General features: G+C 35.8%; 2 protein-coding genes across 6 annotated transcripts in view; one reads left to right on the top strand and one right to left on the bottom strand.

The window, feature by feature from the left end:
- Nucleotides 1-1550, bottom strand: part of NLN (neurolysin) — a 137960-nt gene extending 136410 nt beyond the window's left edge. The window contains exon 1 of one of the 2 annotated variants that reach the window (XM_051991252.1): nucleotides 1076-1550. Coding sequence is in view for 1 of the 2 variants with exons in the window: in XM_051991251.1 (XP_051847211.1) it covers nucleotides 1283-1323 (41 nt within the window). In the remaining variant the exon portion in view is untranslated. The remainder of the gene's footprint in view (nucleotides 1-1075) is intronic. The other variant, XM_051991251.1, reaches the window with a different exon arrangement.
- A 154-nt stretch (nucleotides 1551-1704) lies between these two features.
- Nucleotides 1705-26820, top strand: part of SGTB (small glutamine rich tetratricopeptide repeat co-chaperone beta) — a 72063-nt gene continuing 46947 nt past the window's right edge. The window contains exons 1-3 of one of the 4 annotated variants that reach the window (XM_051991321.1): nucleotides 1707-1828; nucleotides 3500-3627; nucleotides 23419-23522. In XM_051991321.1, the coding sequence (XP_051847281.1) occupies nucleotides 3528-3627; nucleotides 23419-23522 (204 nt within the window). In that variant the 5' untranslated portion in view covers nucleotides 1707-1828; nucleotides 3500-3527. Of the gene's footprint in view, nucleotides 1829-2127; nucleotides 2428-3499; nucleotides 3628-13905; nucleotides 14010-23418; nucleotides 23523-26820 lie in introns of those variants that run through there. The other 3 variants (XM_051991329.1, XM_051991337.1, XM_051991344.1) reach the window with 3 other exon arrangements.

The raw sequence follows: 26820 nt of genomic DNA, 5'->3' as shown, positions 1-26820 counted from the left end.
TAAAGGAAACACTCATTTATTAAGCACTTATATGCCAGACATTATTATAAGAGCTTCATCAATAACTCATTTGATTCTCACAACAGCCCTGGGAGGTAGGTGCTGACATAGGATAGATCCCCATTTTGCAGCTGAGCTTGCTGAGACAAATGATGACCTCTAAAATTCCTCCCACCTTTTTATCTACAATCCTATGATCTTTTTGGTTATTCACCTATATTCTTACTTAGTATTAAGACAGGATTTGTAAATGTAGGGGCCTTGCTTGTGTAAACCCTCACAACCACCTAGTAGGGAGGAACTTTTAACTCCATGATGTATGAGAAAGACAATATAGTTTGGAAAGCAGGTGAGAAAGGGTACACAGCAGGAAAAGGCTAATTGTAGTCTCTTTATTGGATGGCAATCCCAAAATTGGCCAAAATGAAACTGCTCCCAGAAATCAGTTTTCCAGGTTATGCCAATTAAGTCTCTATTTAGAACAGGAATTTGAAAGCAATGAAAAGTAAAGGTATCAGCCTTGGTAGGCTTTAAGGGACCAATGCTTAACGACAGGCAAGACATGCAGACTGGCAGGTCTGCAGCAGATTTTAATAACAGGACAGTAAGTAAGCAACTCAAGGCTGAATGGGCCCTCTTGGCATTCTTCTAGTTAACATGGCTGGATAGTGCTTTTCACTGCAGCAAAGACATATTACTGGGACTATAGGGGATCTTAGAGGTCATTTAGAGTAACACTCTGGTGCAGTGGAGAGGACTTCAACGGACTTGTATTTGAAAGCTCTCTCTGTCACTTTGATAACCCTTGGGTAAGTCAAGAAAACCTATCTGGGCCTCGGTTTCTCCATCTGTAAAATAGGTATAGGACGAGATAGGCTCTGAGTTCTTTAAATACACATGCTATAATGTAGCTCTCCTGAAAAATGAATGATTCTTAAAACTGATTCCAGCTCTAAATCTAGGATCATAGATATCATTGTATAGATGAGGAAACTGAGGCATCCAGGTGGAAGTCAAACAAAGGGGACATGCATACTCTCCCTAGAGATGGAATGAGAAAGGAAAAAACCCTTACCGGGTCCCAGCAACCCGAAATCCTCCTCGGAGGTGGGAGTGGTCGAGGGGGATTTCTGGTGGGGCGTCAGGGTGTCATCTCTTACTGAAGGGGTGTCGCCTATCACGGCAGGGCAGAGTCACTGTCCACCGAGTGTGGGTTCGTTCCTAACGTGCCCCCAGGGGGGAGCCGCCAATGAAGGAGAAGTGTTGGTGAGTGGGTGGGTACCTGTGGAGGCCTTGCCACGCTGAAATGCACCGGGCGAGCATGAGGAAGGCGGAGACGGAGGGTGGCTGGTGGCCCCGGGATCGCAGTGGCTTCGCAAGCTTTCTCCAGCTGCTGCTGCTGCTCGGGGGCTGGGGACCGTGGGTGGACGGACACACTGGCACGCCGTGCAGCCGGGACCCGAGGCGGTTACCGCGGCTCCACCCGCGTGTGACAGCCTCACCCGCGTGTGACAGCCCCACGCCGGCGCCCACTTCCGCCCGCGGCCCCGAGCGCGCCCCCGCTGCGTGCCCGCGCCTGGAGGAGACGCTCGGGAGCGCGGGCGGCGGCGGCGGCGGCGGCGGCGGGAGGGAGGAGGCGGGCACCCCGAGAGGGGGCGGGGGAAGGCGAGCAAGCGGCGAAGTTTGTGCAGGCGGGGCTGGCTGGGGGGCGGGGACGGCGTCGGGCCGGGTGGAGCAACGGGAGACGCTCTCCTGTTGTCGCTGCCCGCGGTCCTTCGGCAGCCCGCGATACTGTGGCTGCATCCTCGCTGCTCATCCTTCTCGCAGGGTAAGGAGGCTTCTGCTAGAGGAGGTTCCCTCCCAGGACCCCCGCCCCACTACCTCCCACTCTGGAGCAAACCTCCGGGGTCTTGCATGAGTAGGGTCTGCTGCAAACTCAGCCCCCACCCCAGGGGCTCCTGGTCCGGCAGGAGGGGGAGACGTCAGGGGGGTGCAGGAAGAGAAAGAAGGTGTCGTTGTTGCTTTTTTCGGGGGGGGGGTCAGTGCAGTGCAGAAAGATGAAGGTATAATATGGAGCATCCTTCCTCTTTCTCCTCTATCCCCCCCCCCCCTTCTCTACCCTCATCCCGTCCTCCTCCCTTTTCCTTTCCCAATCTCCTCTCTTTTCCTCCTGCTCCTTCTCCCCCTCACTCCCAAGAGGAGGATGAGAAGTGCTAGGGAGAAGGGGTGCTGGGAATGTGGATGGCGTTATCAGCACCTGCAGTCTTAGGGCCTGAACACTGGGCTCATCCTCCCCCATCCCCGACCCACTTTATTTTCTGAGAACATCAAGTAAATAAATGAAGAAGGGGAAAAGAAAGCAGAGGAAGCCAGCAGCAGGTACCACACCCTGGCTTTGAATTGGAGAGATTAGAGAGCCAAATGAAGGTATATTGAAGAAATTAGAAGCCATAAATATATAGACTGGCTCCGAGCCACCATTTAAATGTTTTTCAGTGTTTTGAAGAAAAAAAAGGGGGGACTCATGAATGAATGTTGGTAGGACTTTTAAGCTGCACTGGACAAAGTTATACATATGTATACTATATTAAAGGATGTTTACAGCATGCACGGATAAATTTGAATAACTAATTACATGTGTAAAACTTAAAAGATAAAAGATATAGTTCTATTTTTGTGATTTGTATGTGTAATATATATATTCATACATACATTATTTTCATTTTCATTACTGTCCCCTACAAATTCCTTAGACAGTAACTATAAGAACAGAAAAGAGATTCCTCCTCTATTCCCCCCCCCCCCCCCATGATGATGCATTTAAGTACTGTGCCATTTTTATTCAGTGTACTCTTTGAGACAAATGCTAAGAAAGTTGAATCATTTTGAAGTTGTAACTTGTGAATGGAGAGGGATGACCAGTTTTGAAGTTAGTAGAATGTTACTTGTCAGGAGTTAAAATGGAGGTTATTGTATTTTGATTCTTAATGAGGACATAGTGGTTAAAGAGAACTTGAGAGTGTGATAAAGTACATGTGAAAAAAATTATATACATGTCTTTATTGAACCTATCAGCTCAGCTTAAATTCAGCATGCTGTCTTAAAGAAAATTGCTACTTTGATAAAACTGTTGCCTAATCTAATACAATGTTACTGTATAAAGAAAAAGATGTCATAAATTATCCATCATGAGCTTTTAGCTTATTTGACTTAAAAGGAATATGATGTTGACTTTTAAGGTATAATTTTGTAATTTAATTTGTAGAGCCTCTGACACATACCATTGACTCTAAAGAAGTCACTTAAACTGCCAGAACTGATGGAAATTCTCCATGACTTCAAGTTTTAGAGCAGTTGCCTTTCAGCACTGGTAGAGGGAGTTTCCTCACCAGCTCTATGTTAATTAAATCAAAAATCTGGCCCCAAATTTAATTTATAAGTTTCACATTTCGTTCTTAATAAACTATCTTAGTAAACTTAATATTTCTCTTTTTCTTAGGTAGGGGTCCATACTCCAAGCTTGCAAAATGTCATCTATCAAGCATCTCGTCTATGCAGTTATCCATTTTTTGCGGGAACAAAGCCAGATAGATACTTATACTTCAGACGAACAAGAAAGCTTGGAAGGTAATGTTAAGGGTCAACTAGGTATCTTTTTTATGTTACTTTTTATGAAGCAGTGACCCGATACATAGAGTACAAGACTTGGAGTCAAGAAGAACTGAGTTCAAATCATTTCTCAGACACTTAATAGTTACTTGTCAAGTCACTTAATATCTTTTAGCATCAATTTCCCCATCTCAAATGGAGTTATAATAGTACCCTCAGGGTTGTTGTGAGGATCAAATCAGAATAACATACATAAAGCATTTTGTAAATTGTAGCACACTGTGTAAATGAAAATTATTACTACGATCATAAATCCCATATAATATGGAGATGATCCTAGGGTCTCAGAGATTTTTCTAGAGAAACACAAATCCTGTGAAATCATACCAGACTGAAAAGTTTAATCTCAGTGTCTATTCTCATAGATCAGCCTCCCCAAGTTCAGAAAGACTCCAAGTTTGCTTCAGGGTGAAGAATTTTTTTTTTGTTGTTGTTGAGGGGGCTATCTGGCAACTTTTGAATGACATCTATTAAGTCAAAGGAGATTGTTCTGCATATAGTTAAGAGAATACTAATGAAATCAGAGATCATTGAAGTGTGGTTTTAAATAATACACAAATATGTTTTAAAGCACCTAATGTGTAGACACCATTCTAGATGCTAGGGAAGTGAAAATAAAGATGAATTTTTTTCTGGTCCTCAAAAGACAACATAGGCATGTACATGTATAGAAAATAAATGGAAAGTCAATAGCAACTAGGAAGGTCAGGAAAAACCTGATGACATGAGCTTTGAAGTAAACTAGGGATTCTGTGAATCAAAAATGAGGAAGGACTATATTCTAGGCATGGAGGTAAGGATGAGTACAGCCTATGAAAAGCTTCAGAGACAGAAAATGGTGTGTCATAAGTGAGGTACAGCAAGAAGGCCTGTTGCATTAAACTGAATATTGCATAAAAAGGGTAATGTATAATAAGGCTGGAAAGGTGAACTGAAGAAAGGTCATGAAAGGCTTTCAATGCCAAATGTAGTAATTTGTATTTAATCCTTAATAGAGATTCTCTAGAGCAGGAGTCCTTAGACTTTTTAAATAGGGGGCCAGTTCATTGTCCCTCAGACTGTTGGAGGGCCAGACTATAGTAAAAACCAAAACTTTGTTTTATGGGCCTTTAAATAAAGAAACGTCATAGCTCTGGGTGAGGGGGATAAACGTCCTCAGCTCCTGCATCTGGCCCATGGGCCATACCCTGCTCTAGAGTATATTGAGCAGGGGAGTGACATGAAGAGACATGAACTTTAGGAACATTACTGTGTCACCTATGCGTTGGATAATTTGAAGATGAGAGAGCTTTTAAGGCAACAAGATCAAGCAGGAGGCTATTGTAATCCAGGCAAGTACTGATGAAGAAGGCCTGAGCTATGATGGTAGTGATATGAATAGAGAGAAAGGGATGGATACAACGGATGTGGACATAGAATCCCTAAGTTTGGTAACTGATTGAATATATGGGGTGAGGAAAGGTGAAAAGAGAAGTATGATTCTATCTATGTTTGCAGACTTGTGTGACTGGAAACCCTGAACAAAAATCACGTTAAAAGAGAATAGTGATTAAAGGGGTGGTCAATGAATTCTTTTTTTGAATGAATAGAATTTGAGATGCCTATAGAACATTCCATTTAAAATGTCCATTAGGCAGTTCATGATGTGGGATTCATCTTAGTAGAAAAATTAGATTTACAGAGCTGGACATCATCTGCACAAATATGTTAATATGATGAGATCACTAAGAGTATAGAAAAAGAAGGGCAGCTAGATGTCACCATAGTGCACAGACTGTCAGGCCTGTATTCTGGAAGACTTCCTGAGTTCAAATCCAGTCTCAGATACTTACTTGCTGCATGACCCTGGGCATGTTACTTAACCCTGTTTGCCTCAGTTCCTCAATTGTACAATGAGCTGGAGAAGGAAATGATAAATTGGTACAGTATCTTTGCCAAGAAAACTCCCAAAGGGATTACCAGCAGTCAGATGTGATTAAAATGATTGAGCAGCAACAACAAATATAAAGAGCTGTGGTACAGTTAGGAGAGGGGATATGATTGCTGATCTAGCAAAGGGACTGAAAAGTTAGGAGGAAAGGCCATAGAGAAGAGGTGATCAGTACTATTGCTTGCTTCAGAGAGATCAAGAAGGATAAAAAAAAAAAAAGACATCTGATTTGGCAGGTCATTTGTAACTTTGGAGAGAGCTACTTATGTTTTAAGGCAAAAATCAAAATATTTTGTTGACCTTTCAGGAAGAGATGCTGCGATGAAAGAAGACATCTTTTCTCTAAGGGCTGGATTTTTTTTTTGTTTGTTTGTTTGTTTTTTAATTAAGAAGATAAAGCATTTTGTTTACAATTTATTGTATTGATATATATATTTCTTTGAAAAGTAGGTGGATAAAGAAAATTACATCTCTAAAGCGCCCAATCATTGCACCATTAGTAGAAGACTCTGAACAGATGCTGTATAATTGGGAGCTGTTTAGCTTGAAGAGAGATTTTCCCCACCAAAATATTAAAGCTTTTTTGTCCTACAAGAGTCTTTTTGTTGTTTAGTTAGGTGATCTGCAGTCACAAAGAATGTCACTGTCACATGCTTTCTTGAGTTTATGTTCTTTCATAATAAAATGCAAGTTAAAAATAGTCATAGCAGCAGTAGAATTCAGCAGATGGGTTTGTGGTGGTTCACTGAGCCTACCTTCCTTGTGGCTTGAAAGATTTAATTATTGCAGTAAGGCAGTGCATTGGGTAAATTGTAATGAATGGTGGTCCAGTTATTTCCTTTTCAAAGATATGTTTCCTCCAAAGGGACAGCTCTCACATTGGCTTCTGAGAGAGTCTTCCTTGTGGATGAACTTTTAGGAAAAGTAATGAGAATTGGGCCTTTGTTTAAAATGTACTTGCCTTTAGTGATGGAATAATTTCTTTCCAAGGCTGTCATAAATAGCAGATGACATATGGTTAGAGGGTTGGAGACTATTGCCATCAGTCCAGCTTTCTAATGAAATTGCTGGTGATTCTTAATGTTCTGATTAGTAGAAGATGAAGGTGCGAAGAGGGGAGCACAATGCATTTGGGTTGCCATGTCACAAATGGTTAAGTGACATCATTAACAGAGAGATTTGTTTTCTAACAGAAAGAGAATATGGGCTTTATGAGAGAATATAAACTGCCAGAAAAAACAATCAAGCTCTTCTTTTCACCAAGACTTTGAGTCCTATTTTTAGTATTGTGTGCAGCCAAAAATATGGTGCCTTTGGCTTTCTTACATGGCATTCAGAAATGTTGCCAGCTAATTTGTATGACTGCTCCCCACTTTTTAAAAAAAGTTTTTTTGAGTCTAATTTAGTTGAACATGAAAATAAAGTGGAAGTTTAAGCCCTGGAACAGGCCAAATCTTATTAGTAACTCACTGTGTGACCTTGAATCTATTATTTAACCTTTGGGGGGGCATGTTTTTATAAGTATGGAAAGTAGAAATAATATATGCCCTACTTCCTTCATAGAATAGTTGGGGGATCAACTGAGAACATATATGTTAATGTGTTTTGTAGATACTTCAATATAAATATTATGGGTTTCAGACCTGGGATTATATCTGTGTGGAATATTCCTGGTGTGGAAACTCCTTCCACTGAGTCATATTAGCAATTCATCTCCAACTTAGTCTTAGAGAATTGTCTGGGACATTGAGAAATAGAGTGACTCATCCATAATTTCAGAGACAGGTCTTGAAGCTGGGTCTTCGTGTTTAAAAGGTTGCTATTTCATCCACTAGACTACCTTTCCTTTCTTTGGAAACATTTATTTTAATAAGTGGATATTTATTTTATTTTCTTGAAGATCCTCCTTCTCTTCTCCCCAATCTCTATCTCAATCCCCTATTAAAAAAAATCAAGGAAAACAAAAGTTCTGCTTCCGACAGGGATAACAAAACAAAACAAATTTGACATTGATCATGTCCAAAAAAATATCTCTCTCTGTATTCTGAGTCTGTGGATTCTCTATCAGGAGGTAAGGAGCATGTTTCATCATGAGTCTTTTATAATTGTGATTGATCAGAGTTCTCAAGTCTTTCAAAGGTGTTTGGTTTTTACCATGTAATTGTCATTGTATCTGTTGTTCTCCTGTTTTTGTCCATTTCACTCTATATCAGTTCATACAAGTCTTCTCTGAAATCATCCCTATAATCTTTTCTTATAAAGTGGTGTAATGATCATTTAGTAAGAAGTAGTTGCCTCTCTTGGGGGCTACAAGTGGGTCTATTTTCTCTTTTTAGGTACCAAACAGATATTGTTTCTTTTTATTACTTTTGGATTAAGTAATACTCAAGGCAATATATTTCATTAGTATTGTCCAATATAATTCAATAGATATTAAGCATCCAATGTAAGAAAAAGAGTACTGTTCTTGACAGTGGGTGAATTGTAAAAATAGATAAAAATAAATCTCCTGCTTCCATGAAGCATACAAATAGTTATAAATATATAAGAAAGATAGGAACAAAGTGTTGTTATTTCAGAGTGGGAAAAAGTTATTGCCAACTGGGGTGTATGGGGAAGACTTCATGAAATAAATGACATTTGAGTTGGACTCTAAAAATGAAAAGGAATTCAGTAGGTTGAAGGTTAAGAAAAGTTTATATTATGATTTATTCAATAATTTCTCCAAGAAGATTTGGATATTTCTGCCTTTTAAAGATGAAGAACATGAGGTACAAATAAATTGATTGAAACCATATAATCTATTATTTGCCATATAATAATGACTCATGCATATATAAAATGTAAGATTTTACAAAGTATTTTCTTAGCAATAATTCTGTGGCATAGATAGGCAAATATCACCCTCATTTTAAAGGTGAATAAACTGAGGCTTAATTGACTTTGCAATGGTCACATAATAAATAAGTGGTAGAGTTGAAGATCAAATTCAGATTTCCTGCCTCCTAGTCCAATGTTCTTAGTAGCAAAACACCTGAATTACAAGGATGTGTGACGACCCACTAACCAGTGCCTGGCAGATAATATTAAATACTAGTTTTTATTATCATTATCATTACAAATTGCTTTTTCATTGAGATAATTCACCTTTAACATATTTATTATTTCTGTTTTCCTAAGATATTTGACACCTCTTCTCTCTAAAAATAATTTCCTGTTATTGTTAGTGAAGGAAACTCTTCTAGCAACTCTGAATGTGTGCTAATCTAAAATCTGAACATTTTAAAAACATAGAGGTTGCTTATTTTAAATTGAACTGGGGTTCTATTTTGAAAAGCAAAAACAAACAAATTAACACCCTACTTTTAGGTGTATTCACATGGATATAGCTTATTATGTTTCTGTCCTCTAGTGTTACAGACAGTAATTCTGAGCAGTTAAATTTGTTCCATAAAACAGATCTTGAAAATTCCTATGAAAGGAGAGTTTTGAAGGTAATTTGGATGCTATTTCTTCCTCTTTTTATGGGGATTCAGGAGTTTGGAGTAGGGTGGTAGCAATTTAAAAGAAAGGGGTGGGTGTGAGACACATTTGAAGAAATAATTGAAGGAGTCTCTTTATTGATTGAATATAATGGACAGCATAGTATAGTGGAAAGAACTCTGAGGTTAGCATCAGAAGATCTAAATTTAAAAAATATATTTATTTTTCTTTTGAATATTAATTATTGATTTTTAACATTCTCAAAAAATTTTTTTGAGTTCCAAATTCTTTTCTCTCTGTCCCCCATCCACCTATTGAGAAGGCAAGCAATGTGATATCAATTATACATATGAAGTCACATAAGACATATTTCCATATTAGACATATTGCCTCCCTACTAAAAATGCAAGAAAAAATAAGAAAATTGGGGAAAATATACCAGACTTTATAATTTCTCTTTCTGGAGGTAAATAGCATTTTCATCAAGAATTCTTTGAAATTGGCATGGATTATCATATTGATAGAATAATTAAGTCTTTCACATTAGTTCATTGTTTCAATATAGTTTTTATTATATATAGTGATCTCCTAGTTTTGCTCACTTTATTTTGTATCAGTTCATATAGGTCTGGCCATGTTTTCCTGAACCTCCTTCCCTCCACCCCCCTTTCATTCTTTCTTATAGTTTCATTCTTTGTGTCTAAATCATGAATCCATTTCAACCTTATCTCAGTATACGGTATTAGATGTTGGTCAATGCCTAGTTTCTGCTACACTATTTTCCATTTTTCTCTGTAATTTCTGTCAAATAGTGAGTTCTTATTCCAGAAACTGAGATCTTTGGGTTTATCATAATAATAGTCATTGACTATTATGTTTTGTGAATCTAACCTATCCCACCCATCAACATCTCTATTTCTTAGCCAGTTTTGGTTTTGAGACCACTGCTTTATAATATGTTTTAGATCTGGTACAGTTAGACCATCTTTATTAGCATTTTTTTCATTAATTCCTTTGAAATTCTTTAATTTTTGTTTTTCAGATGAACTTTGCTATTATTTTTCTAGCTCTGTAAAGTAGTTTCTTGGCAGTTTGATTGGCATGGCACTGAATAAGTAGATTAATTTAGATAGAATTGTCATTTTTTATTATATTAGCTTCGTCTACCCATGAGCACTTGATATTCTTTCAGCTGTTTTAGATCTGACTTTATTTGTGTGGAAAGTGTTTTGTAATTTTGTTCATATAGTTCCTGACTTTGTCTTGGCAGGTAGTCTCCCAAGTATTTTATATTATCTGCAATTATTTTAAATGCAATTTCTTTTTGTATCTCTTGCTGCTGGACTTTGTTGGTTGCTGATAGTGTTGACGCTGATGATATATGTGTAGCTATTTTGTAGCCTACAACTTTGCTAAAGTTGTTAATTGTTTCTAGTAGGTTTTTAGTTAATTCTCTAGGATTCTCTAAATATACCATCATATCATCTGTAAAGAGTGATAATTTTATTTCCTCATTACCTATTTTAATTCCTTTTTTCTTCTTCTCTTATTGCTAAAGCTAATATTTCTTTTTTTAATTTTTATTTATTTTTAAATTTTTTAATAGCTTTTTATTTACATATAACTTGTAATTTTACAGCATTGACAATTGCCGAACCTTTTGTTCCAATTTTTCCCCTCCTTCCCCCACCTCCTCCCCTAGATGGCAGGATGACCAGTAGATGTTAAATATATTAAAGTATAAATTAGATACACAATAAGTATACATGACCAAACTGTTATTTTGCTGTACAAAAAATTTCCTGTGAAGGAAATCCAAAATGCAGGCAGGCAAAAATACAGGGATTGGGAATTCAATATAATGGTTCTTAGTCATCTCATCTCTCAGAGTTCTTTCCTGTCATTACTGCTCCATTGGAACTGATTTGGTAAAGCTAATATTTCTAAAACAATATTGATATAAAATAATAATGGAGATCCACAACTTTGTTTCACTTCTGTTTTTTGGGGGAATGCTTTTAGTTTATCCCCATTACATGTGATGCTTGCTGATGGTTTTAGATAGATGATACTGATCATTTTAAGGAAAATTCCATTTATTCCTATACTTCTAGCATTTCATTCTTTCTTATAGCACAATAATACTACATCACAATTATATGTTATAACTTGTTCAATCATTTCCAGAATGGTTGGACTGATTTTTAACTTTATTAATAGTTCATAATCTCATTTTTCCAATGAGATATTTCATATTTTCTAATGTTTTTAAACTTTGGTTTATTGTTTCTTACTGTCTTGCTGAATCAACAGCTTCTATTTGCCCAATTCTAATTTTTAAGAAAGTATTTTCTTCTGTTTTTAAATTTTGCTTTATTATTTCTTACTGTCTTGTTGAATCAACAGCTTCTACTTGCCCAATTCTAATTTTTAAGAAAGTATTTTCTTACAACAGTGCTTTTACACCTTGTTTTTCATTTGTCCAATTCTGCTTTTTTAAGGTGTTGCTTTCTTTTTTTTTTTTCTTTTGCTGAGGTAATTGGGATTAAGTGACTTGCCCAGGGTCACACAGCTAGGAAGTGTTAAATGTCTAAAGTTAGAGTTGAACTCAGGTCCTCCTGACTTCAGGGCTGGTGCTCTATCCATTGTGCCACCTAGCTGCCCCCTAGGTGTTCCTTTCTTTATTAAATTTTTGTGCTGCTTTTGCCAAGTTTCATCCCTTCTATAATTTATCATTTCTGATAGGTGGGATGTAGTACCTCAGAATTCTTTTAATTTGCATTTCTCTAATCAGTAGTAATATAGAGCATTTTTTTTTCATATGAATTTAGCTAGCTTTGCTTTCTTTGGAAAATTGTCTTTTATATCCTTTGACCATTTGTCAATTGGAGAATGACTTTTTTTTATAAATTTGATTCAATTACCTATACATATAACAAATGCCACTTCAAAGAAATTTACTAAAAAATTTTCAAATATTATTTCACTATGATAACTTTTTAGCAAAATATAGTTTCCCTGATTATCTTTTAAAAATAGATTTATTTTTGCTTTTGCTTTGTCTAAGACATGATTGTTATACCGGCGCTCTTTTACTTTAACTAAAGCAAGATAGATTCTGCCTTTTTGTTTCAAATAGTTTTTTTTTTTTGTTGTTTGTTTCAAATAGGTTATAGACAATACTCTTACAATAAACAAAACTCTTATAAACAACATATTGGATCCTAGTTTCTGATCTATTCTGCTGCTTCTGTTTTATTGATGAGCTTATCCCATTCACTTTTACAGTTATAATTAATGTGTATTTCACTCCATTCTATTTTTCTTCTATTTATCCTTCTTTTTTTCCTTTTTTCCTGTTCTTCCTCAGAAGTCTATTTTGCTTCTGATCACTGCCTCCCTTAATTTCTCTTCCTTTTTTATCTTTCTCCTCTTTCTCTTATTCCCTCCCCATCCTATTTCCCTGTTGCATAAGTTGTATTTCTATACACAGCTGGGTGTGTATATATATTTTTTTCCATTTTGAACCAACTCCATTGACCATGAGGTTCAGATATTACTTGCCACCCCCTCCTCACTCTCCAGGCATTTTTCCCTTCACTATAAAAACTCTTTCTTACATGTCTCTTTTATGTGAGATAATTATCTCATTCTACTTCTCTTTTCTCCCAATGCATCCCTCTTTTTCAACTCTTCATTTGAAAAAAAAAAGATCATTCCAACATAACTGACTCACAGCCATGTCCTCTGTCTATGGTAGCCTTCTTTTAACTATCCTAATAATGCTAAAGTTCTTAGGAATTAACATGTATTATCTTCCTTTATAGAAATGTAAATTACTTAATTTTATTGTCACTTATAATTTTTCTTTCATGTTTTTTTTTAATTTTTTTTTGAGTTGTGTTTGAATGTCAAATGTTTATTTAGCTCTGGAATTATCATCAGGAATGCTTGAAAATGTCTATTTCATTACATATCCACCCACAAAGGGTTATGTATAGTTTTTCTTTTTTTCTAGGTAGGCAAGTCTTGGTTATTATCATAATTCCCTTATAGAATAACATATTCCAAGCCCTTTGCTTCTTTAATATGAAAGCTGCTAAATCTTGCATGACTCTGACTAGTTCCATGGTATTTGAATGATTTTTGAACATTTTCCCAATGAGATATTTCTCATTTTCTTCTATTAAAAAATTTTTTTTTGCTTTATTGTTTCTTAATATCTCCTGAAATCATTAGCTTCTACTTGCCCAGTTCTAATTTTTAGGAAGTATTTTCTTCAATGTACTTTTATTCCTTGTTTTTCATTTGGCCAATTCTGCTTTTTAAGATTTTCTTTTCTTTAGTTAATTTTTGTGCTTCTTTTCAAGCTGTTAATTGCTTTTTTCATAATTTTCTTGCATCATCATAATTTCTGTTTGCAATTCCCCCCCCTCCCTCTCTTCCTCTCTCTCTCTCTCCCTCTTTCCCTCTCTCTTTCTTTTTGCTGAGGCAATTGGGATTAAGTGACTTCCCGAGGGTCCCTAGGAAGTGTCACGCATCTGAGGACAGATTTGAACTCAGGTCCTCCTGACAAAAGGAGCTAGTGCTCTATCCACACACTATATCATCTTTTACCTTTACTCTTTCAATAATTTATATTGGACCTATGTCTAATTCACATTTTTTTTTTCCTTTGAGCTTTTGTTTGTGGCTGTTTTCATATTTTTGTCCTCTTCTGAGTTTGTGTCTTGTTCTTTCCTGTCACTGAGTATTTTCTTTTTCTTTCTTTCTTTTTTTTTTTTTTTTGCTGAGGCAATTGGGGTCAAGTGACTTGCCCAGGGTCACATAGCTAGGAAGTGTCACGCGTCTGAGGACAGATTTGAACTCAGGTCCTCCTGACTTCAGGGCTGGTGCTCTATCCACTGTGCCACCTAGCTGCCCCACAGTGAGTATCTTTTCATGGTCAAGCTCTTTTTTTGTTTGATCATTTCCAATTTATTTCTTGACTTTGAACTTTATGCTCCTCTCCCTAGGCATGTGGAATTAATGTTCCAAGCTCCAACCTTTTTCATGCTTCTGATTTCAGAGCTAGTTCTGGGGATTGCAGGTTTCCAGTGTTTCTAAGATAGTGTAATGTGGGGAGAGCTGTGGTCATTGCTTTTCTGGTCTATATCTGGTCTTTACTCAGGAACTCTCGTTCCTTTGCAGCCACAAATGCTAGTGCTTCTCATTGGCTTGTACTGTAAAGGCCTATCATAAGTGCTCCTATTCAGCTTGGAACTGTGACTCAGAGCTGAGTAGACAATAAAATTGCCAGTCAGCACCAGATGCACCTCTTATCAGCAAAAGGTCCCCTATAATCTTTTTCTGATCAGTTATCTGCCTTTCTTACTATCTTTGGTCTGAGTGGTACCAAAGATGATCTTGCCATTGTTGCAGCCATCTCCAAAGTCCAAGCTGGTGTTGATACTACAGGGCTATGAGCCAGATTCCTCACCATCACCTGTAGCTATGTCATATACCATTTTTGTCAGCTTCTTATATTGGATAAATGTCTCATCATGAAGTTTTATTGGTTCTGCCACTCCAAAATTTAATTTGAGACCTTATTTTAAAGTTGTTTAAAGAGGAATATTGGGAAAGTTCAGTTGAGTTGTTTCACCATTCAGAAGACCTAAATTTTAATCCCAGTTTTGCTGTTTGTTGACTATGCAGATCTTGAATAATTGCCTCATGTTTTTGTACTTCAAGCTTACCTAACTGTAAAATGGAGGATTCTAAAATACTATATATCTTACATGATTATAAGAAAATCACTTTGTAAATTTAAAGTGTTACATAAATTTGAAATTGAAAGAGAAATAACTTTCAAAGTTAATTAATTCAGTCAGTAAACATTTATTAAGCACTGTTATGTACCAGGAGTTGTGCTAAGCTCTGGGAAGATAAAGAAAAGCAAAAAAAAAAAAAAAAAAATCTCTGCTGACAAGGAGCTTAATGGCAGAGACAACATATGAACAAATTACTATGAGCAAAGAAGTCATAAATTACAGGATAAATTTGAGATAGGATCCAAGGGAAAGGCTTCTTGGGATTTTAGCTGAAACTTGAAGAGAACTGGGGATGCCAAGAGGAAGAGGAGTGAAGAGAGCATTCTAGGCACGGATAAGAACTTCAAGTAAAAATATATGGAATTGATATAGTCTTTAATATCTTGATATCAACATGGATATTTTTATTAATGATATAGATGAAATACAAAAATGTGCTTATCAAATTTATTGGTGTTATCTGTGAATTTAGAAGGCATAAGAGAGGGAGGGAAAGAGAAAACAATTAACATTTATATATCACTGACTGTGTGCCAGGCATTGTACCAAATGCTTTATAAATATTATCTCATTTGATCCCCACACAGTCCTGGGAGGCAGGTACTATTATTATCCCCATTTTATAGCAGAGGAAACTGAGGCAGACATAGCTTAAGTGACTTGTTCAGGGCTACACAACTAGTAATTGCCCAACACAATTTCATATTCATATCTTCCTGACTCCAGGTCCAGTGCTCCACTGTGTCACCTAGATGCCTCTGCTAAAATATTGGATGACAGGTTTAAGATTCAAAAAAACATTGATGGTCTCATGCAAGGGACCAGATCTAATATGAACTTTAATGGAGACAAAAGGTCTTATATTTAGGTTCTGAAACATAAGTTTTATAAGTATAGAATAGGGGAAGTTTGTCTAGATTGCAGTTCATCTGAAAAAGATCTGATTATGTTAATGGATTGCAAGTGCATTATGACAGATGAATGAGGTAGCCAAAAAGCTGTCTACATTAAGAAAGGCAGTGTCAAGGCTAAAGAGATGACAGTTGCCTTAAACTCTGCCCTATCAAACACTGTCTGGAGTTTTAAGTTCAATAACAGATGCCTTTTTTTTTTTAAAGCTTTTTATTTTCAAAACATATGCATAGATAATTTTTCAACACTTTTTTTTCAACATTTTTCAAAGCATATAGCTTTGTCTGTCAGATTTTCCCTTCCTTCCCCCCATCTCCTCCCGTAGATAGCAAGCAATCCAATATATGTAATACATATTAAAATATATGTTAAATGCAATATGTATAAACATATTTATACAATTTTCTGGCTGCACAATGCCTTGATGAACTGAAGATTTATCTAAATGAGGGATCTTTAGGATAGTGAAGTTCATGCCATATGAGTTGATCAGCTAAAGAAATGGAAGTTCTATATATTGGAGAAAAAGAAAATTTAGGAAGGAGGATATATGTTAGCCCTCTACATATTGAAGAACTACTTATGAAAAAAGAATAAGATTTATTCCAGTTGGCAGAATGCAGAGATATGGATAATAGGAAAAAGTTTCAAATAGATAGGTTTAATATCTATGGGAAAAAACCAAAGCCAATCTTCCAAACAGAAGTATATGAAAGTGAAATGGGGTTCCTCAGAAGGTAGTGAGTTCTCTTTCAATCTTAGTCTTCTTTACATAAGACTCTCCAGCTCCTGACTCCAGGCATTTTTATTGATTGTCCCCCCCATGACTAAAACTGTGTTTCTCTTCATCACTACTTCTTAGTTTCTCTGACCTTCAAGTTTCAACTAAAATTCTGTGTTCTATAAAAAGCTTGTCCTTATCTACCTTAATGTTAGTGCCTTCCTTCTGTTGGTTATCTCCAATTTATCCCATCTTTATTTTGCTTATATAAAGTTGTTTTCCCTGTTAGAATTTTTGAGAGAAGAAACTGTTTTGGGTTTTGTTTTGTTTTAAACTTTTTTTTTACTTGCCCAACAGTACAGTGCCTGGTGTATAGAAGGCATTTAATAAATGCTTATGGGCTTGAAGTAAAGACTGGATGATCTCATATCTAATATGATGTATTATTAGGTATAAGTTGGACTAAAAAGCTTCTAAAGTCCCTTTCAAATCTGAGACTCTTATGAATGTTGTGTATTTGCAAGTGCTGCCATAGACTCCCCCAAGATCCCGATGTTGAAATCCTTCTTTTGCTTTAAGCTTAATCTTGGGTCACACTCCTCTAAGAAGCTTCACCAGTCCCCTTAACTCTTCCTTCAAATGCTATTATGTTCTCATTGATATTCAGACTTTACTCTTATTAGAAATAAACTCCCAAAGGCAGGACCTGATTTGATTCTTATATTTTGCACTCTCATATTTGAAAACATTTTTTTCTAGTACTTTTCTGTAATTTGTTCAGTTTTACTCCTACTTCTGTATCCTGATAGAGATCAAAGAAAAAGGGACCTATATATATAAATTTTATATCAGCTTTTTGTGGTGGCAAAGAATTGGAAATTGAGGGAATTGAAGAATAGCTGAACAAGTTGTGGTATGTGCTTGTAGTGGGATACTATTGTGTTATAAGAAATGACAAGCAAGCTGCTTTCAGAAAAATCTGGAAAAACTGATACAAAGTAAAATGAACAGAACAGGAGAACATTATACACAGTAACAGCAATATAGTACAATACTCAACTGTGAATGATTTAGCTTTTTTCAGCAATACAATGATCTAAAATGCTTCTGAAGGCTTTATGATGAAAAAATGCTATCCCCCTCCAGAGAAATAACTTTTGGAGACTAAATTTAATTTGAAGTATATTTTTCTTTAAAACTTGTATATTTTTCTTGAGTTTTAATTTTTTTGGTTTGTGTTTTACAACATGACTAATATAGAAATATGTTTTGTATGCCTGCACAGGTATAACCTATAACAAATTGTTTGTCTTTTCAATGAGAGGGGATGAGAAAGGAGGGAAAAGAATTTACAACTCAAAACATTACAAAAAATACAAAAAATTGTTTTTACATGTATTTTTAAAAAATAATTTTTTTAAAGAAACAATGAGGGGTTGGAGTTTTAGGAAAACATGGCAGTTCTTGAACTGATACAAAGTGAAGTGAGAAAAATTGAGTGATTATTATATACACTAACATAATGTTATTGTGATCATATGTAATCAACTATGAAAAACTTGGCTACTCTGAGCAATGCAATGATCCAAGACAATTCCAAATGACTCATGATGAAAAAATGCTATCCATCTCCTGTGAGAGAACTAATGAACTCTGACTACAAATTGAAGTATCATTTTCTCACTTTTTTTGGCAATATAGTTAATATGGAAAAATAATTTCACATATATAATTGGTATCATATAGTTTACCTTCTCAGTGGATGAAGGAGATAAAAGGGAGGGAGAGAGTTTGTAAAGAAAAAAAGTGTTAAAAAAAATAATGAATTAAAAAAAAAAAGAAAAACAGTTTGATCAATGTAAAGAACAACTTGTTTGGAAACTCCTTCCACTAAAGCAACTTTTCTGTAAGTTTTGGATTTACGGAGTTTCCTGAGTTACTCAAAAGTTAAGTGGCCACACCTCGAGTATATTAAAAGTAAGACTTGAACTCAGATCTTCTGGCTCCAATGTCAGCTCTCTCAGTACTGTGCCATACTGTTTATGCTTCATTTGGATCCATAATCGGTAATAAATAAGTAGGTTTTGAATTTAATTATTTTCATAGTTCTATGTTTTCCTTAAAGAAGTACTAACTGTAGTTGTTATATATTCTTCAATAGTAGTAAAAAAAAAAAAAAAAACTATAATAAAAGCTAACATTTATATAGTTCTTTAAGGTTCATAAGTTGTGTGTATATGTATACATACATATACACACAATTTATGAACCTTATATATATATATATATATATATATATATGTGGGTGTGTGGGTGTGGGTATGGGTGTATATGTATATACATTGTATGTATTTACATATACATATTATGTGTATATAAATATTGTATATGTGTGTATATATGTATATTGTTTGTGTGGATGTATGTATTGCATATATGTGTGTATATATCCATATTTTATGTATACGAATATATATGCATATTGTATATATAAGTGCATGTGTATATATATTTACAGACTCACAATACAATCTAATTTAATACTCATACAAAGTAGTTACTGCAGGTATCAATATTTACATTTTTTAACTGATCAACAAGCATTTATTAATCACTAACTATGTGCCAGGACTATGTTTAGTTCTGGGTTTACAAAGAAAAAGCAAAATTAGCCCCTGCCTTTAAGGAACTTTTGTTCTAATAGAGGAGACAACATGTACATAAACACATGCAAGAGATATACAAATTAGATACAGGATAACCTTAAAGGGGATAGCACTAGCAGATGGAAGAACCAAGAATTCCTGGAGGAGTGGCAATTAATATGAGTTCTGAAGGAAGCCACAGATTCCATAATATAAAAGGAAGGAGGGAGAAAATTCCAGGCATGATGGATAGAAAAAGTTTTAGAGGTAGGGGTAGAGAGCCTTGTGTGAGACCCAGCAAGTTCACTAAAATAGTTGGATTGTTGATAGCATGGAGAGAAGAAATATATAAGAAAAGTAAAAGATAGGTGGGAGGAGGGATCGAGAGAGAGATGAGGCAGGGAGAACAATTGGGAGGGTATCATACAAATTTAGTGAGAGATGACGAGGGCAATGTGTGTACAGATAAGGGAAGGGGATGGATGAGTACAGGAGGTATTGTGGTGATAGAAATAAAATTTGACAGTTGATTCAATATATGGGATGAGTGAGGAGTTGAGGATGATCCCTAAGTTCTGAATCTGGGTGACTAAAAGGATAATGGTGCTCTTGACAGTTATTGGGAAGTTTTGAACTGGGGTGGACTTAGGGGAAAAGGTCAGTTCTGTTTTGGACATGTTGAGTTTGAGATAGTTAAAATGGCTAATCTATTTAGAAATGTTTGATCGACTCTTTATGATGTGGGATTGGAGTTTAAAAAGAAGTCTGGAGTTGAATATGTAGATATCTGAGTCATCTGTATATAAATGAAAATTGAACCTTTGGGAGCTGATAAGATGGCCAAATGAGATAGTATAGACAACAGAAGAGGGCATAGGTTAGAGCCTAGAGGTTCACCTACATTTGGTAGGCATGATACAGATGATGATCTAGCAAAAGAGATGGAAGAAGAGTGATAAGACAGGTCAGAAGAGAACTGGGATTGATCATAAAAACCTGGATAGCAGAAAGTATGTAGAAAGAGAAGGTGGTCAACAGCATCCTGCGCCACAGAGAGATCATCTGAAAATCAGAGGGGTGACTTGCTCATATCACAATTCTAATAAGTATCAATGACAGGATTTAAACACAAGTCTTTGCTGATTCACAATACAGTTTCATTCTCCTCTATCCCATTCTGCTTTCAGTAAAAGAATGACAATGTACATGTCCAATGTTGTGCATGACTTCGTGTGTGTAATTGGCATAGTATTTCTTGCCTTCTCAAGAGTGGTGGAAGAGGGGACAGAATTCAGAACTGAAAAATAAAAATTAAAAGAAGAAAAAAAGACAGAAAGATTTCTGCTGTATTATTAGCTAGCAAAAATCTGATAGCTGGTTTAGCTGGCGATGCAGAAGATAAGAGTGCCGAGTCTGGAGTTTGGAAGACCTGATTTCAAATTTAGCCTACAATATTTACTAAACTTTGTGATCCTTGGCAAGTCACTTGATCCCTATTTGTCTCAGTTTCCTCAGCTGTAAAATGGGGATAATAAGATTTACTTTGCAAAGTTATGAAGATCCAACAAGATGATTTTTTTTTTTTACAAGATCATATTTGTAAAAGCACTTAGCACGGTGCCTGGCTGTAGAAGGTGCTTTGGTCCTTTCCTTTGTCCTAGGCTGAGTAAGAATAAATAGTATGTTAGTTACAGAATATTTAATGAGGAAATTTAAAATTTCAAATATGAAGCTTCATGCTTGGCACATATATTCTCATTTGATCCTTACAACAACCCTATGAAATAGACAAAGCAAATATTATCCCATTTGACACCTGAAGAAACTGGATATCATAGAATCTTATTGATATTTTGGTTCGGTTTATTTAATATCTATTCTGAGCAGAATACAGTGCTAGGAACCAAAAAAGATAAAAATTGTAGATGAGAAATGATCCTTGTCTTCATGGAGCTTACCAAATAGTAAGAAAATATGCTAGATATACAAATTAACACAGAACCCATAGCCTACTGAGAATGACATTTATATAAATAAGTATAATACACACGTACAAATACACAAATACAAATATAATACACATGCTAAGAGAGTTGCAAAAAAAATTCTCTGTGAGATAAATCTGTAAAATTCTTGGTTGAGTAAGATGTTGGATTAGGAAAGTTTTATGGAGGAGGCAGTATTTGAATTGGGTTTTAATAGATAGAATCACATGGAATTGAGTTCAGCTGATTAGAGGGAGATAAAGGGAAGAGAGCCAGGTTCAGAGAAAGACCAGAAAAAAGACATAGAAAAAAAAAAAGACATAAAAAAAGTAAGATGCTTTGCAAACCACATGCGCGTGCACACACACACACACACACACACACACATACACTCACACAGACAGACAGACAGACATATATGCATATGTGTAGTCATTCTTCCCATTATAGGTGATTTGCTCAAGACTATACAACTGGCAGGAGTCCTAGCACCTCTGGTGTGAGGACTTGCTGGACCCTTTTCAGGGCTGCTCTTCCACTTTTGGTGACTACCTGATTCACCCAACTCTTACCTGTGTCTTTAAGAAGCTGTAGCATGTGCCATCACCACATCCCAATAAATCGTGTCTTGGCAGATGGGCTAAAGTAGGTTGAAGGTAATTGGCAGGTCTCAAATTTGTGGGTGATTTGAATCAAATGTCTTTCCCAAGACGCTTCCTGTCTCACAATGGAATGAGAAGGGACAGCTAGATGGCACAGTGGATAGAGCACCAGCCCTGAAGTCAGGAGGACCTGAGTTCAAATCTGGCCTCCGACACTTAACATTTCCTGGCTGTGTGACCCTGGATAAGTGACTTAACCCCAATTGTCTCAGCAAAAAACCAAAAATAAAAACAATGGAATGGGAAGATGGAAAACAGATTGTTCCATTGACCATGATAGGCACTGTGAAATGTTTAGAGCTTGGTCAGACATTGAAGAAGCCAAGGTCATGCACTGTATCCTGGACCATTGCCAGTAATCTTGACTTTTGTCTTGCCACGGGACTTTGATGACTCAGCAAGAGAGAGTGAAGCTGAGGACTTTGTGCAACTCTGCCTCATTTAAATTCCATTGATGCACAGTCAAAGCATCACCCACGATGCCATTGGTGCTCTTTGAAAATGAAGGACAGACAACAACAGCTAGTGGAGTCCAGATCCTTTGACTTCGAGTCCTATTTTCTTTCCGCTGTTTCATGTCCTTATAATTTGGAAATGATGTTTCATTCATAAATATACAAAAAATGGGATAAATATAAAATACTTTATTTACATAGGAGAGATTTTAGGCAATCATAGTATTGTAGAATTTAAATCTGTAAGACATAGAAATGTCAGAGACACAGGAAGTCAGCTAACTTGGCCCCATTTTACAGAAAAGGCAATCGAGAAACAGAAAAGTGAAGTAACTTGCTTAAGATCACAAAGCTAATTAATGGCAGCACCAACCTTAACATGTAGAGTTATGGGTCTTATACCATTCCTTTTCCTACCATATATGCTAGCTCTAGTTTTTGTAACAAAGTCCAAATTCATGAGAATTTTAAAAATATATTTATCTTTTTTCTCTTACATATCAAAACAAATTTTTAAAAACATTTTTAAAAGATATAATAGGATCATAGATTTAGAGGAATGGAAATTAGAAGCCACCTAGCCCAACTACCTCATTTTACTAGTGTGGCGTCTGAGGGTTAGGGAGGCCCAAAGTCACATGGGCACTAAGATAGCAAGCTCTTTGACTTCAAACTAATTACTATTTTTATTGGCTTCTTACCAATTTCAGAATTTCTTTTACCTTGTGGTTTTTTTAATTTAAGACAAAAACTACATTGTACTTTCTATTAAGACAGTATAGTATTGCTTATTAATAAATTAAGTTTGAAGTATTAATAGCAACAAATGTTAGTTGAATTTAATAGTTTACTCCAGTGGTAACCACTTATTTAGTAACATAAAGTGATGTAATGGTTAAATATTGCCTAGTATTATCTTCCATATTACATTTTAAAATGATTAATATAAATGCACATCTCTTTCCTGAAACAGCTGGTCTATAAACAGAATTTTCTATATACAGCTGAAACATTTATTTTGCCTTATGCTCTTGGCTCAGAAATGCTGAACTATCATAAACTGTGATCCCACTAGGAAAAAAAAAAACAAACTGGCTTCCTCATCATTGCTTTTTTCCCTTGACTGCTTTAATTTTTTTCTAGTTGCAATTCAGTGCTTAGAGACAGTTTTCAAGATCAGCCCAGAAGATACTCACCTTGCTGTATCACAACCGCTGACAGAAATGTTCACAAACTCCTTCTGTAAGGTAAGCTTGATATGATCTTCTCTTCTTTTGTGACTGATTCAAGTGTGACTAGAATTGATGCTGTGTGAATGGCATAATTGTGGAGTCAGATGTTTGGGTAACAAAGTACTCCCAGAGTGCATTAGGGTCCTATGGGTATCATCTAGTGCTCTTCAATTAGTTAACTGTTCAGTAGTTAACTGAATTTCATACATTGGAGGGAGGAATTTTCCCTCCCTTCTTTTCTCCCTCCCTTTCTCTCTCTCCCACTTCTCCTTCCTCCTCCTCCTCCTCCTCCTCCTCCTCCTCCTCCTTCTACTTTTCTCCTTCCTCCTTCCTCCCTCCCCCTTTCCTTCCTCCCCCTTTCCTTCCTTTCTCCCTCCCTCCTTCTCTTCTTTTTCTCTCTCTTTTTTCTTTTTCTCTTTCTTTCTTTCTTTTTCCTCCTGCCTTTCCATCCCTCTTCCTTCCTTTTTCTTTCTTCTCTTTCTCTTCCATCTCTCCATCTTGCCCTTTCCTCTCTGCCTCCCCCTTCTTTTGCCTCACTTCTTTCCCCTACATCCTTCCCTTTTCCTTTTCCTCTCTCCCTTCCCTATTGATTCCATGATTGAGAGGGAAGCCTCTCTAAGTAGTAAGCTTCTAAGGAGCCCAAACTCTTTTAAAAATTTATAAAGCAGCTGGCCTTTTCTAAAACATAGGGCACAACTACATGAAAAAATACCACTTGGTTAAAATTAGTTCTAGTTCAATGAAGTCACAGGTATTTGAAGTATTGCAGAAAGAAAAAATGGGTACATGACACAACCATAGGGAATGATGTTCACACCATTTCTGGTGCAGGTTTCATCTCATCTTGCTATTGGCAAGAACTAACAGTTGAAGTAAATGTGTATAATATAACATTGAAACCCAGGTTTTCTCACTCATTCTTCAAAGAATTCTTCAACATGAGTTCTATTCCAAAGCTTTTTTCACTTCAAGTTTTTTTTGGAAACATACTATAAAACAATGAAAATTTCCAATATTGGTCTTGTTTTGTACTTGGTCTTAGACTTGGTCTTCTGTACACTGGGGACAGTTTACTTATATCTTTGATATGGGCTCTTCAGATTTAAATCTCTCCAAAGTGAGAATTGAAAGCTATCCATTATGTTAGGTATGGGACAGGTATTCTTTACACATAAAAGAAATGCTAAGTAAGGATTATTCATAAATATGCATTTAACTTTTGTCAAACTTATAATAGGAGTCAGTAACCTCAAATAGTGTTGCAATTTTTGTGGGAAGTCTTAAACTAAAAACTCATTGTTTTTATATTTTAACTAAAGGTGTAATGCATTTTGTGGGCATGGCTATAAGGCATTTTCTACTTTACTTCACTTCTGTGCTACTCTAACAAATTTTTGGCATTCTCTTGCCAATGGTAATCTTCTCTGATAGTCAAGAAATTTTTTTTTACATTATCTCCAGTGGACCCGTGGACTTCTCAGACCCACAAGTTTATCTCTGAGCCTGGGCAGATCTATCTTGGGATGGATGTTTCTACACATACTCACTTTAGGAAGTAATATAAAGTAGGAAAAACAAAACCAGGATCCCGAATCTATCTTCAATTTGGAACTGGCACAACTGGAAATAAAAACTAGCCTATCCTCCATCTGGAAGACTCAGGGTTAATGATGTTACCCAAGAAAGTCCAAAGAAGAAAGTGATCTAGAAGCTGTTAAATGACACAGCATCTTACCCCTCTGATAGGTGCAGGAGATAAGAGAGGATCAGTCATTCAATAAGTATTTATTAAAAGTTTGCTAAGTGCCAAGCACTGAACAAAGCTGAGGGAGGGGAACAAAAATGCAAAAACCCTAGTTTCTGCAAAGTCCTTGAGGAGAACGTGATATTTGAACTCAGCCTTAAAGAAAACTGGGGGAACCAGGAAATGGATGTGTGGAGGGAAAACATGGAGGAAGCTAGGGCATATATGTAAAGTGGCAAGATAGAATGGAATGCATGAGGCTAATTTAGCTGGATGGTGTAGTCTATGGAATCTGTCATTCGGTAAACATTTATTAAATGCTTACTGTGTTCTAGGCATTATGCCAAATATCATTTCATTAAGTATGTTTGCTACCAAAAAGTCTGCAAACATATTCCTAAAATTGAATAATTTAGAAAACAAAAGAAGAAAGTTAAGATTTTTTTGCATTCTGTTCGTCCCCTTCTTTTAAATCCAACTTAAAATGAAGTTAGTCTCCAAATCAAATTTACATCCAGCTCATGAGAAGTGGTTTTAGCTGAATTTATAAAATTGGAATTATATCATTTAAATGGAACATTCCACTTTTGGGGACCTAGAAAGAATAAGTTATAATTTAGTTTCTAATATTAATATATTAAAAATAACATTATTAAATATTAAATATGATATGTTGTGTGTGTTATGTATAATACAATAATATTACTAAATGCTAAATATTACTAAAGCTTGAAGTTTTAAAAAAGTTAAAAATATATATATCCATTACTTTGTCTGGGTTTGCTAGAGGTTTAGAATTAAAACAGCAAAACCCCTAAAAACCCTGAAATATTCAGAGCAGGGATTGCAAGGCTATTCCAAACTTGTTTTCATCTTATATAGCTACAGGCAATTTTAACTAATTGTAGCTGTTAGAGTTTCCTATTAGGCTTTCAGCAGAATTATAATATGCTTTTTTTTTATTCCTTCAGTTTACTTGTTTGACTTAAAACAAAAACAAAAACTTAGTGATTTATCTAAAAACTCAATGGTGAGATTCAGATGTTTTATTAATAATCCTTAATTTTTAGTCTGGCAAGCATTTATTAAATGCTTACTTATAAGAGAGGTACTATGCTAGTGGCTGGGAATAAAAAAACAAAACTAACAACAGTTCTTTCCCTCAATGAAATAGGTAATATTTATAGCATTTTTAAAATTACACATACTGTAATTTTAATAAGTGAGTCACAGTTAATTAATTTATTATGAGCATTACAATTATAAACCATATTTTCTGGGAAATTATAAATAGTTTTATATACTTGAAAAGTTTAATCCAAGATAAAAATAAGCATGAAACTTTACATGTAAGCAGGTAGTGAAATACAGGCTCTTCATGTGTCTCTTGAGATATTAGATTGTTTATGTTTATGATTTTTACTAGTGCTGCCTGTTGAGTATTTTTTGGTTGGATGTAGGTCTAGTCATAGAAAATCTGAATAAATGGTAGGCATTGATACCATAGAATAGTTTCTTTAGCTGATGGATGTAATGTATGATCAGAATCTTTAATTTGGAATTATTTTG

This window comes from Antechinus flavipes, chromosome 1 (genome assembly GCF_016432865.1).
Source record: "Antechinus flavipes isolate AdamAnt ecotype Samford, QLD, Australia chromosome 1, AdamAnt_v2, whole genome shotgun sequence".
NCBI classification, from domain to species: Eukaryota; Metazoa; Chordata; class Mammalia; order Dasyuromorphia; family Dasyuridae; genus Antechinus; species Antechinus flavipes.
Note: the sequence above shows the minus strand (reverse complement) of the source record. Positions and strands in the feature narration are given on the sequence as shown.